Below are 13567 nucleotides of genomic sequence, written 5' to 3'. Positions count from 1 at the left end.
TGACATTACCACGGTGTGGGGAAAGGGGGTCACGGGGGCAGCTACAGGAAGCGGGGTTAATTGTGTGTAACCTGGGAGCATGGAGAGGGGGAACGAGGAAGGTTCTGGAAGTAGCCATAAAAAGCAGAAGGAGGTAATCATTAAAATTAACCATAAAGGATGTGGCTTTTCAAAGGGAATACATCTGAAAAACATAACTTTTATCAGAATCTCAAGGTCCATAGCAAATGCAAACTTTAAAAATGGGTTGTGTTCTTGGATGAGAGACCTCAGAAACAGCATCAAAATATACTGGCAAAACAGGCACTTTCCCGTGTGGGAGTCTACAAACAACAAAAACTATTTGGACTGAAATTACGTGTACACACAAATTACAAACCTTGACCTCCACTAATGTTACCTGAAGGTTGTTTTTTTTCTTTTTTAATTAATTCACATTTATTATATATTTTTTTACAAGTATGTCAGTTTCTTACATTATTTGGAAAGAAAAAGACAACTTCTGTACCTTCTACTCAATTTTACTGTGAAGTTAAAATCTCTAAAAAATATAGTCTGCCTGCTTCCTTTTACACAAATTTGTATTCATGACACTTTTATTTCAAAAACCTGGACTCATATATTTGACAACATGAATCTTTTGTCACTATTACCTAGTGATCAATAGTTTTTTTTTTTTTTTTTAATTGTTGTTGTTATTTGGCAAAGCTCGTCTGTTGCTTGGCCTTGTTTAGTGCTCTGTGGAAATTAGGAACGTGGAGTGACGAAGCGTACACAGCACCTAGTCTCCAGGCAGTTTGGGTAAATGCAACACTGGCGGTTACGTTTCGAGGGCAGAAGGACCTCTTGTCTTCACTGGCATTTCAGTGGTGCTTTTACAAAATAGATCTCTACAAACTATCTTTTATTTTGAATACAGTTAAGAAGTTGCTGAAAGGTGCCTTTGTAAAAAAAAAAAAAATGATACACGTGTGACCATCAACGACCATGATGCATGATTGAAATAATTTTAAAAAATCATCATGGATTCTGATTAAAATATAGTTGAAGTTATTTGAGGTATTAAAGTTTTTACAAACAGACTGAGTATAATAACAATTCCACCTTTATTTTTAAAAGCTGTTTATTTTTCTTCTGGAGCAGTACAACTATCTCTCTTGCATTTGCTATTAATATCGGCAGAATTTCGGAGGCACACTAGCAGAAGCTTGAGCTCCATTCTTTCAGAAATGCATAAATAGGATGTAATTAGGTTACAGAAAACATCTAGAACTTGTCTGTTTCCTTCATGATGTGAATTCACAAATCTATACAGATTGCTTTTATCCTTTCCTTTAGAACTCAGTTTCTCAATCTTTTTTTTTTTTCCCCTAGAATAATCTCATTACAACTGTGTCTCTCAGCCCAGTGTGCTCAGTGAGCCGTCCAGGAAAACGGGAGCCATTGGGCCTCCCCCGGGATACCAACCCCTGCTCTAGTTCCACTGTTCCCAGTATGGTCTGTAACCTGCCTTCATGCCCTCAAACCAAGTGGTTACGTTTGCCCGATCAGAATGAGACAACATTTCACAATTATTTCACTACCCAATAGTTGTCCAATTTTGCCTGGTCCTCCCTCTGTAATGATAAGAAGGAGGCTCATTTATTATAATTTCTCTGTGTTCTCTGGGCCCTGCTCTGTGCTTAACATTCTATACTTAACATTCTATACTTAATTTTTTGGAGTTGGGTTAGTCACCCATTTTTACTGAAGGTGAAGGAGTGTGGGTAGCGCACCTCTGCTTTTACCCCCACAGCTGGGGTGCTGCACGGCCAGGACCGAAGCACCGAGTTACCATAGCCACTCTGTACTTTCACCAAAATGTGGACTTCAGACCACGTGATGTGCGTCCTCTCTAAATACAGATTCCTGGGCCCCAGTCCAGAGCTAATGAGTCAGACCCCAGGCAGGGAGTATGAGTTAGGTCTTGGAAGCTGCAGTTTCACAAAGTCACCAGGTGATCCTTCCGCACTTGAAATTGGAGTGCTTACACAGCTACCTTCACTCCCCCGACAGCGGGTGGTCTGGCCCCACTTTCTGTCTCTGTCCCGTCCCACTTCTGGGAGCTACTCTTCAAAGCTCTGACGTTAATGGGCTGTGTCCCATGATGTGTGTCCCCAGCTGAACGGACTTTGGCCCGGTCCCTTGCCTCCAGAGTTCCTGCAGTCGGACCAGTGTGGACCCGCACAGGCTTGGCTCTCTGGCTGGGTTAGACCAGAGTTTTCCTCCTTTCAGCCGACAGTTCTGATGATGAAACGTGAATTTTGGCTCATTTACTTCCGGACGCCTGTCTCCTTGCTCTGCCCACCTGCTGTTGAGAAGTGCCGGCACCCAGCACATGTTGTGTTGCTGAGACTTCTTACTGTCCCACCTCAGGAGAAGCTGGTTTTCCAGGCAGCCCCGTGGCCTGGGCCTGGGTGGTCTGTGTCCTTTTGTGTGTCAGGTGTCCCTGGTTAAAACAGAGCCCTGCACAACTATCAGGGAATAACAATGGCAACAAAAACCCAGTCTGAGGCTCACACATGAGTCATAGAAACAGTGTATTTTCGGGGATCCTGACACAAACCCAGCCTGGGTCTCACACATAAGTCAGAGAAACAGTGTATTTTTGGGATCCAGGATCAGGATACCATGAAGAGTTTTAACCTCATTTATCATACGTGTAAGCAGATCTTCTCTGATGTAAGTTCACACAAGACAAAATTGTACATTCCTACTACCTGCTTCAATTTTCCTAAGTCCTTTATAGTAATTTGCTTTGAAAACTCCCTAATTATATCTATGTGTATTATACCTTTTTTCTAAAGTCATCATGATAATCCCATTAAAGTACTTTTGGCAGGGAAATGAATATTTTTCCCCTCTCTGGATCTGGCTTAAAAATATGTATATTATCTAAACTGAGATCATGTAAAAGTAAAATATAAAGGGGATATCATAGTTTTAAACTTTACGAAGTGAACCATTTTCGCTGTTTACGTTTTCTGTTTTTTAATAAGGCTGTTTGTAGGACCCTTTGGCCTAGGTTTTTTGCAACCGTTTGAACAGATGACGACACATATTTAGAATGTACAGTCAGGTTGATTTTCACATCCACATCCCCACGTGAAACTTTGATGGTCACGATGACTAACGTGCCACGCAGAGCACTGTCCTTCACAGCCCGCCTCGCCGGCCCCTGACCCTGTCCCCAGGCACGGTTGACATGCTGTTCATCACCCTGAGTTTGTTTGCATTCTCTAGGGTTTTATATAATCTGAGTCATGTAATACCTACTCTCTCTTTGTTTGGCTTCCACTCAGCTTAGTCACTTTGAGGCACCACATTGTGTGGATTCTTTGCTCATTGCATTTTGGTCTATTTGATTTTTTTATTATTATTTTTAATTTATTATATGGGCATGTCACAATTCTCTTCTTCAACCACTTGTTAGTGGGCATGTGGGTTGTCCCTGGCTCTAGCCACGAATAAAATTACTGTGACATTTCCTGTACAGTTCTTTGTGTGAGCACGTGCTCGTATCTATCAAGGGCAAATCCCCATAATTGTACAAGTTCAATTACATTGAAGTGTGAGGAACTTTTGAAGAAGCTTCTCAAAGTGTTTCTACCACTTTGCAATCCCACACTAAGGTCAGGGAATTCCGGTTGTTCCTTGCCCTCGACACTTGGTAAATTTGTTAATGTTAGACATATTTATGGGGATTGTGTTGTTCTTGTAGGTATGTCGTTGAGGTTTGAATCTTTAATTGGTTTGCAGCTACTAATGTTGAGCATCTTTTCAAGTGTGTCTTGACCATCATGTGTCTTACTTGCTGAAGTTCCAGCTCAAATCCTTTGCCTATTTATAAGAAATTAGTGGTTTGTCTTATTCATTTTGTGAGTCTTTTATATATTGTGGATACAGGTTCTTTATTAGATATACTATCTGAAAATAATTTGTCTGTGGCTTGTTTTATTTTTCATTCCTTTCACTTTTTAAGAGCAGAGATTCTTGGCTTTGATGCATTCTGATTGATCAGTTGTTTCTTTTTATGGTCCATTCATTTGGTACTGTAAGAAATCATTGCTCAATGGAAATATTGTCTCTGGCCCGGCTGTTCTTAGCCCCATGTGGCTCTTTCTCTGGAGGCCAGTGGCTTCTTCACACACATTATTCAGAACTCCTCAACAGACAGGAGAACAGACTCTGCTCACATCCCCAAGCCGGTGTCTCTCTGCTAGCTTCTTTCCTCTCCAGTATTCTGTTCTTCCCTATGGGCCCAGCTTCCTCAGGCTCCCTGGACTTCTGGCGCTATCCCCTCAGTTCAGGGGGGCTTGTGGGCTGGGTGTTCCATGGCCCTGGGGCCACAACCTGGGAGCTGTCACGAGGCAGCAGGTGAGGCACTCGTGAGGACACCGTCCTTATTTCCCCTCCTCAGGGGAAATGGTCCTTATTTCCCCTCCTCAGAGGACATGGTCTCACAGCTGTTGTTTTGTGTCTTTGTGCAGTTGTTTGTTTGTTCTGGGTGGTTCCTATCCCTGTTAGTCTGTCTCAGCCAGAAGTGGAAGACCCATCGTTTTGCCCTCCCGTTCTTACTGCTGTTATGCGTGTTTCTTCAATAGCATCATTACTATTGGTTCCACAGTTGTTAGTGGAATTGAGCAAATACATGACTAAACCTCCATAAATCAACTAAGTAATTTATTTCTAAGGATCACTCAGGGTGAATTAATCGCAGGCTTGTTTGGGGAGACAGCTCCCGGGGTTGTCGTGTTTCTGCATGTCATGTGAGCAGAGGCACTGACTGCTTTTCTTCTTGATTATCTTTTCTAAGATGTTTGCGTGGAGATGGTCCTTGGAAGACAGAGATGATCTTGTATTTAAAGTGAAGGGCATGTTTGCCTACAATCTTGGAAGATACAGATAACGTCTGTCTCCAGAGCAAAGGGCAGGGATGTGTACTGCCCTTTATAAAACACTTGGGTTGTCTGACTTCAGCCTTCCTCTCTTGTATCTGTACCCACCTGTAATCTGACCCTTTCCATGTAGCCCTTTGGGAATTAGCCTCCAGGGAACCAGCACAATAAACTGTTAGTATTCTGACTCCTGCTCTTTCTGAGAGTAATAAAATCCTCTGTTTCTGGCCAAGGAGTCGTATGTTTTCTGCCAGTGTTCATGAGACTGTGGCAGACTAAATTCTCATTTAAAAGTAGGGTAAAATCTCAGAATTTTTACAGTTTTGATGTGCTTTTTGCAAATAATTTGCAAACACAGGTTGAATAGAATTATTAGTTGGAATAAGTTTCTTCTATAGGTTTTGAATCATTATTAATGTGGGACAGTTACGTAAAAAGGGTGTTTTAGACCACATTGGTGTGCTATGACATATGATGCTAACATCTCTTTAAAGGGAATAAATGGAATGAAGGAACCATTTTGGCACACTCCCTGCATTGGTAGTCAAATTTAACATCAATGCATAGAAAGAAATTCATTTAAACATTAAATAAATCTTGAGGAATGTTTTTACTGCTTGCCTTACCATTCTGTCTGGGACATAGCAACATATAAGAAGTGGCAGGAAGTAATAGCATCTTGGATAAAGAGGACTGACTTTTCCTTTTCTTCTTCAGTTCTTTCCACTGGTCCCTTTTTCTGAGCTAGTGGGGAATGCCAACTATAACAAGATGGCATCACTTCCCGTGTTTACATGGTCACACTTGGAGGTGGTAACCACCTTGATGAAGCAACCTGACTCCCAAGTAATTCACATTTGTTTTGAGTGGTTGTTAACCTACCAAGCAAAGTGAAGTCCATGGGAAACACAGACCACCATCAATATGAAAGGCAAACAGAAGTAACTTACCCAGGAAGGTTTTGTGTTTTTTTGAGCACATTGTTTAACCTTGGTGTGAGTCTGCACCCTTGTCTATAAAAGACAAAATAATGGCATTTACTTCAAAGAATTGTTGTAGGTGTTGAGTTTGTATATGCAAAACATTTAAAACATAACCTTGCACTTAGAAAGGGAATTCTGTAAGTCGTCATCGGCTCTAATTGTAAAAGCATAGACACATTACCAAGTGTTACACAATAAAATTAGTAAGTGAGGAAGAAGGGCACATGTTTCCTGTGACAGCAGCAACAAAGTATCACAATTGGGTTGTCTTAGAAGAACAGAAACTTGCTCCCTCAGGATTTGGGAGACCAAGGTGTTGATAGGGCTCTACGCTGTACTCCATCCAGACCCCACAGGGTTGCGTCTTCCAGCTTCTGGGAGCTCCAGACATTCATTGTCTGTGGCAACATAGCCCTGATCTCTGTATCCGCCTTCATCTGGTTTCCTCTCTGTATCTCTTCATCATCTTCCTTCTGTATGTATCCATGTCTGTATTCGGGTTCTTCCCTCTGTGTGTATCCTTATCTGTATCCAGGTCCCTCCCTCTGTGTGTATCCTTATCTGTATCCAGGTTCCTCCCTCTGTATGTATCCATATCTGTCTGTATCTGGGTTCTTCCCTCTGTATGTATCCATATCCATATCTAAGTTTTTCCTTTTCATAAGGGCACCATCATATTGGATTAGGGCCCACCTTAATGACTTCACTTCAAAATTTGATTATCTCCTTAAAGACCCTATTTCCAAGTAAAGTTGCATTCTGAGGTGGTGGGGGTTAGGAGTTCATCACATCTCTTTGCAAGGAAGAATTCACTCCAGAGCAAAAAGAATTATGCCACCTGTGTAATTAAGTAATATGGATATTTTATTGGAAAAATGTATCTAAAAATATAAGAATATGTTCCATAAGTTTACCATTATTTAATATTAAAATATTTTAGGGTAATCTTGACAATGTACAGAGAATACTTTATTAGTTACAGTGATACCACCCAAGTGAGAGCTGTGTAAATGCAATTTACAATTTAGTTCACGCAGCCACAATCCCTTGAAAGTATATGACTGATGCTCATGTAATGGGAGCAAAGATGAAAAGATGTAGAGAAGCTTTTGTATTAGATTGATTTTTCTTAATAAACAACATGTTTTATAAGGTTAAAATAATTTGAATGACCTAAAATACAAGTGCACCGAGTAGCTGGTTAACGCAGTGATTTGTACAGAGCCAGTCTCATTATAGGTGATGCCTGTTGAATCCAAAGACTCTCAAGTCTACATGTGTTGACGTTAAATCCCGATAAGGAGTGGGGTTTATTATACTTAACATGGTTCTGGTTAATTGGTGATAGTTAAGACTAATTAGGTCCTCAAATCACATTAATTTGGTACAGTAAGACTTAATTCATTCAGCTATGAAAACAAGACCTCAAGATATACATTAAACAATTACTTTCATCACTTTACATTTTAGATTCAAATTTATCATCATTTTATTTTCTACTTGCCATCACAGACATTAGGTAAGCTAATTAGAGTGCTAAAACATACAGTCATAGAAAATATGCCTTCGGAAAGGATTAGAACTCAGGCATATCATTCTAGACTCCTCATTATCAATGTAGCATGAATTGAGGGGAACAGCAGACAGCAGGCCATCAGTGCTCTCGATCAAGCATTCTGATGAAGGGAAACATAGGAAGAATCAAAGACTATACCCTACTCCCTCCAAATCTAGGACTTTGTGGAGCAAACACTAACATCATTCAGATGTTTTGTCATACACCTGATCAAAGAACCATATGTATGGATGGGTGGGTACTCTTCCTTCCCTGTCTTTTCTCACAGCAGTGCTTCTGTCACAATTCCAGGGACTGATTTCAGTCAGCTACAAAAGAACAGAGGTTTTGAGAATATATGAAGGTGAAATATTAGAATTTCATGAATAGACTATTCCATTGACTTGCATTGGAAGATCTAAGGTATCACAGCTAAATTATTTTTAACAAATTCAGATGGTCTGTGGTGGGGCAAAGTCTCACTGTACTGGGCGCCATATTGGAAGTCTCTTTTCTACCATGAGAATTATAGAGCAATCCCAAATGCACAAGATGTAATGCTTTATTTAAATTAGCTACAGTCTGACAGTTCTACAAATATGCATGAATAACAAGGATAAAGAACCAAAATCAAATGGAGTAAGGGCACACAGAAAATTACTGGAAGGTGGAGTTTCCCTCTATTATGGCAGTTGCTCATCTAAGGCTTAAGGGAAAAAGGGACATGAGGGGCCTGAACTTGGTTTAGGAATGTTACAGTATCCATTCGTGTATAATACTAACAAAACTTATAATTGTAGCTACCATATTTTGAATAGTCTCTATGTGTCAGACATTGTGATAAATGTTTGGTGATAGACATTTAATTAAAACAACCTATTGAGTTAATAGTGTTGTTCCCAGTGAAGAGATGAGGAAAGTAAGACTCTTGTATGTCAAACATGCCATATCCGTGAAGCTTGAGGTTGACATCATGGTAGAGATGGTAGAGGCAGCAACAGTCATCACAGTCATCCGTGGACCTTGGTTAGCAGTCCACATATAGCATGAAGCCTAATACCGTGGAGCGCATGGGAACCACAGTCCAGCCCCCACAGAATCAGTTTGAAAAGAGTTTATGGAGAAGGAAAGATTCCATGTAACTGCGGTGAGGCTACAAGCAGGAGTTGTATCACTGGGAGATAGAACATTAGACACAAAAACTGAGTCTATCCTAGTAGTAAAAAAATGCCAGACGTGGATTGTGAATGTACGACACTTCGTTTCCCCCTGCCTCAGCTTGATAAATTAAATATTTTAAGTCACACATATAAGTGACAGTCTCAACCAGGATTCAGATCCCGCTCTACCTAACTGCCAAAACTATGTAATTTCCATTACATGTTAATAATTTACCTGTAGGACTGAAATAACAGGCATAAAAACGGGCATGGCCCTCAAATGTTCAGTTGCTTACGAACCGGTCAAAAGTGACCTTAGCTGGCAAAATGACTTATCTTAGCTACTCTATATCTCACCGGGTAAGAAGTAGTCTATAGAAGTAATCAATTTAAATAAAGAAGTGACCTGTCAGTCAGCAAATAAGCATATTAATTAATTAATTCCAATATTATCAGTTAATCTCTTTTTTTCATTTTTTATCTTTCTCTTTGTTTTTTATTTCAGTATAATTAACGTGCAGTGTTATATTCATTTCAAGGGTGCGGTATGGTGATTCAACACCTCTCTGTACATTACTCAGCTCTTATCACGACAAGTGCACACTTTAATCACCATCACCTGTTTAGTCCATTACCCCGTCCCTTCTGGTAACCATCAGTTTGCTCTCCATATTTAAGAGTCTTTTTGCATTTGTCTCATTTTCCCTTTGTTCATTTGTGTTTTTTTCTCAAATTCCACAGATGAGTGAAATTATATGGCATTTATCTCCCTCTGACTGATGTTTTTTTCACTTAAAAATACACTCTCTAGCTCCATCCATGTTGTTGCAAATGACAAGATTTCATTCTTTTTGGGCTGAGTAATATTCCATTGTGTGTGTGTGTGTGTGTGTGTGCGCACCATATCTCCTTTATCCATTCCTCCATGGATAGATACTTGGGTTGCTGCCATAAGTTGGCTATTGTAAATAAAGCTGCAGTAAACATACAGGTGCACATATATTTTCAAATTACTGTTTTCGTTTTCTTTGAGTACATACCTAATAGTGGTATTAGTGGATCATAAGGTAGTTCTATTTTTAACCTTTTGGACTAACTTCCATACTGTTCTCCACACTGGCTGCACAGTTTGCATTCCCACCGACAGTGCAAGAGGGTTCCCCTTTCTCCACATCCTCATCAACACTTGTTTCTTATTTTGTTGATTTTCACCATTCTGACAGGTGTAAGAATAAGAATAAAACTCATGGTGGTTTTAATTTGCATTTCCCTGATGATGAGTGATGTTGAGCATTTTTTCATATGTCTAGTGGCCATCTGTAGGTCTTCTTTGGAAAAATGTCTATTCAGGCTCTCTGCACATTTTTTATTGGATTATTTGGGCTTTTTGGTGTTGAGTTGTCTAAGTTCTTTATATATTTTGAATGATAACCTCTTATCAGATATATCATTTGTAAATGTCTTCTGTTCAGTGTGTTTCCTTTTTGTTTTGTTGATGGTTTCCTTTGCTTTGCAAAATTTTTAATTTTGGTATAGTCTCAGTAGTTTAATTTTGCTTTTGTTTCCCTTGCCTGAAGAGACAGACATAGCTAGAAAAATGATTATACTGCTGACACAGAGCCATTACTACCTATGTTTTCTTCTAGGAGTTTTATGGTTTCAGTTCTCACATTTCAGTCTTTAATTTAATTTGAGTTTATTTTTATATGTGGTGTTGGAAAGTGGTCCAGTTTCATTATTTTGCTTGTAGCTTTCCAGTTTTCCCAGCACTGTTAATTGCAAGGACTGCTTTTTCATCATTGTGTATTCTTGCCCCCTTTGTTGTAGATAAATTGACCATATAGAGTTAGATATTTCTGGGCTCTATGTTCTATTCTATTGGCCTATTTTGGGGCCAGTACCACACTATTTTGATTATTACAGCTTTGTAATATATCTTGGAATCTGGGATCATGATACTTTACAGTTTTGTTCTCCTTTCTCAAGATTGCTTTGTCTACTCAGGGTCTTTTGTGGTTCCAGACAAACTTTAGGATTATTTGTCCTAGTTTGGTGAAAAATATTGTTGCTATGTTGACAGGGATTGCATTAAATTCATAGATTGCTTCAGGTTGTATGGACATTTTGATACTATTGGTTCTTCTAATCCATAAGCATGAAATGTCTTTCATTTGTATCCGATACTCTTTTCAAATATACATTGTTAAATACAGAGTTCATAAAGACACATGGAGAGGTGCCAGGGTGACTCACTTGGTTAAGCATCTGACTCCCTGTTTGCTCAGGTTATGATCTCACAGTTCATGCATTCAGGCCCTGCGTCATATTATTGATGCTGACAGCTCAGAGCCTGGAGCTGCTTTAGATTCTGTGTTTCCCACTCTCTCTGCCCCTCCCCCATTCGTGCATATGCTCTCTCTCGCTCTCTCTCTCAAAAATAAATAAGCATTTAAAAAAAAAAGACATATGGATATATGAGCTTTATTTCCCAGTAGTTTTCAACTGTCATAGACCCACTGAAATTCTTCTTCTAGCCAGTGTTATAATCGTAGATTTTAGAATTCATTTTTAGATGTGACCAGTTCCATAAGGAAAGACTCAACCTCTCTGAGATATAGTTCCTTTAGCAATCAAATGTGAATAACTATCAATAAATTTGTTGAGGGGCACCTGGGTAGTTCAGTCGGTTAAGTATCTGACTTCATTTCAAGTCATGATCTCGTGGTTTGTGCGTTAGAACCCAATGTTGGGCTTGCTTCTGTCAGCGCAGACCCTGCTTTGGATCCTCTGTCTCCCACTCGCTCTGCCCCTCCCCTGCTCACGGTCTCCCTCTCTCTCTCAAAAATAAACATACAAAGAATAATTAAAATAAATAAATAAATTTCTTGGAATAATGCAATTTAGATTTAAATATAATATCCATCACCTTTATCAGCATCCTCCTTTTCTCTCTACTTCACACAACTACGTCATTTTATGTGGAGTAACTTACTCTCTCCTCTAGGATGTCACAATCTTACCAAACGTGTTCTGTCCACTTCAAATTCTGACAGCTTTTCAGGACACCCCTTACCCCCCAGTGCCAAATAGGCATTCATTCAGGTACCTGTCTATGAACCAAAAAAGGATTTAGTATTTTACAGAATCCCTTACTGATGATGAATTTTGCCTTTTCCATTTTATGAGTTTAATGAAAGCAAAACTCTAATTCTAACTACTTTTCACTTAAACAAAAATGATTATTTTTTTAAAAAAATTTTAATGTTTTATTTATTTCTGAGAGAGAGGCAGTGTGAGCAGGGAGGGTCAGAGAGAGAGGGAGATACAGAATCTGAAGCAGGCTCTAGGCTCTGAGCTGGCTGTCAACACAGAGCCTGATGTGGGGCTCAAACCCACAAACCGTGAGATCATGACCTGAGCCGAAATCGGATGCTTAACTGACTGAGCCACCCAGGTGCCCCCAAAAATGATTATTTTTAAATTATCACCACAGGAATACCTTGCATGTTAAATAGATAGTAATACCAGCTTGGGTGGGCTTGGCCGGGTAAGACCTTGCTTTACATCCCCATGTTGTTTCAGTGTTCTGTGGTCATTGATGGTCTGGCAACAGCAACTAGAGTGAAGCCAAGAAAGGAATCAGAGGATGACCCTAGGGGTTCTTGTAATTTTTATTTTTTTATTTAGGAGAATCTTTATGGATTTTGCACACTTTAAAGGATACTACTAAAAATAATACCTGGTCTCCTAGTTTTTCATCATTGATACACATTACTATATTATACTTCCACTTGTTGGCAGATGAGGATGGATGGAAAAATTGTTGATCAAATTTTATGTGACTGGGACAGGTGAGATTAATGCTTACTTTGGATTTGCTGTCATTAGCGGTCATGATGAGTAACAGACAGACAGGATTCAATAATCCTCTCCAGAAGAGATTATAAAACCACAGAAGACTCTGAATAGCCAAAGTTATCTTGAGAAAGGAGAACAATGCTGGCGGCATCATGCTCCATGATTTCAAACTGCGTTAAAAAGTATAGTAATAAAAGACAGCATGGTACTGGCATAAAAAAAGACACATGGACCAGTGGTACAGAATAGAGTCTAGAAATAATCCCATGCATATATCATCAATTAATTTATGACACAGGAGCCAAGAATATACAATGGGTAAAGGACAGTCTCATCAATAAATGGTGTAGGGAAACTTGAGTAGTCACATGCAAAAGAATGAAACTGGATCACTGTCTTAGGCCATAACAAAAATTCAAATCAGAATGGATTAAAGACTAGGGTATACACCTGAAACCATAAAACTCTTGGATTAAAACATAGGGGAAAAGTTCTGTGATATCCATCTTGGTGATGATTGTTTGTTTGATTTGACACTGAAACGAAAATAAACAAGTGGGACTACATCAAAATAAAAAACTTCTGAAGTACAGCAAAGGGAAACCATCAAAAAATGAAAAGGCAATCTATGGAATGGGAGAAAGTATTTGCAAATTATAGGTATTTTACAGGATTAGTATCTAAAGTAGATAAAGAGCTCATAAGACTCAGTAGCAAAAAAAAAAAAAAAAGTAAAAGAATGTGCAGAGAACCTGAATAGACATTTTTTTCCCAAAGAAAACATAAAAATGGTCCACAGCTATATGAAAAGGTGTTTAACATTACTAATCATTGAGGAAATGCAAACTAAAGCCACAATGAGATATCACCTCATACCTGGTAGAATGTTATTATCAAAAAGACAAGAAATGACAAGTGGTGGTGAGGATGTGGAGAAAAGGGAACCCTCTCACACTGCGGGTAGGAATGCAAACTGGTGCAGCCACTCTGGAAGACCATATGGAGGTCCCTCACAAATTAAAAATAGACCCACCACATAGTCCAGCAGTTGTATTTTTGTGTATTTATCTGAAG

The 13567-nt window shown here is 39.2% G+C and overlaps 1 protein-coding gene across 3 annotated transcripts in view; it reads left to right on the top strand.

Annotated features, from left to right (window-relative positions):
- Positions 1-2340, top strand: part of ZWINT (ZW10 interacting kinetochore protein) — a 31518-nt gene extending 29178 nt beyond the window's left edge. For 2 of the 3 annotated variants that reach the window (XM_039220948.1, XM_039220949.1), the window contains exon 8: positions 1375-2340. In XM_039220948.1, the coding sequence (XP_039076879.1) occupies positions 1375-1590 (216 nt within the window). In that variant the 3' untranslated portion in view covers positions 1591-2340. The remainder of the gene's footprint in view (positions 1-1374) is intronic. The other variant, XM_039220952.1, reaches the window with a different exon arrangement.
- Positions 2341-13567: the final 11227 nt, after the last annotated feature.

Source organism: Hyaena hyaena, unplaced genomic scaffold, assembly GCF_003009895.1.
Source record: "Hyaena hyaena isolate Hyena2069 unplaced genomic scaffold, ASM300989v1 scaffold_926, whole genome shotgun sequence".
Lineage (NCBI taxonomy): Eukaryota > Metazoa > Chordata > Mammalia > Carnivora > Hyaenidae > Hyaena > Hyaena hyaena.
This window is presented reverse-complemented; position numbering and strand designations above follow the sequence as displayed.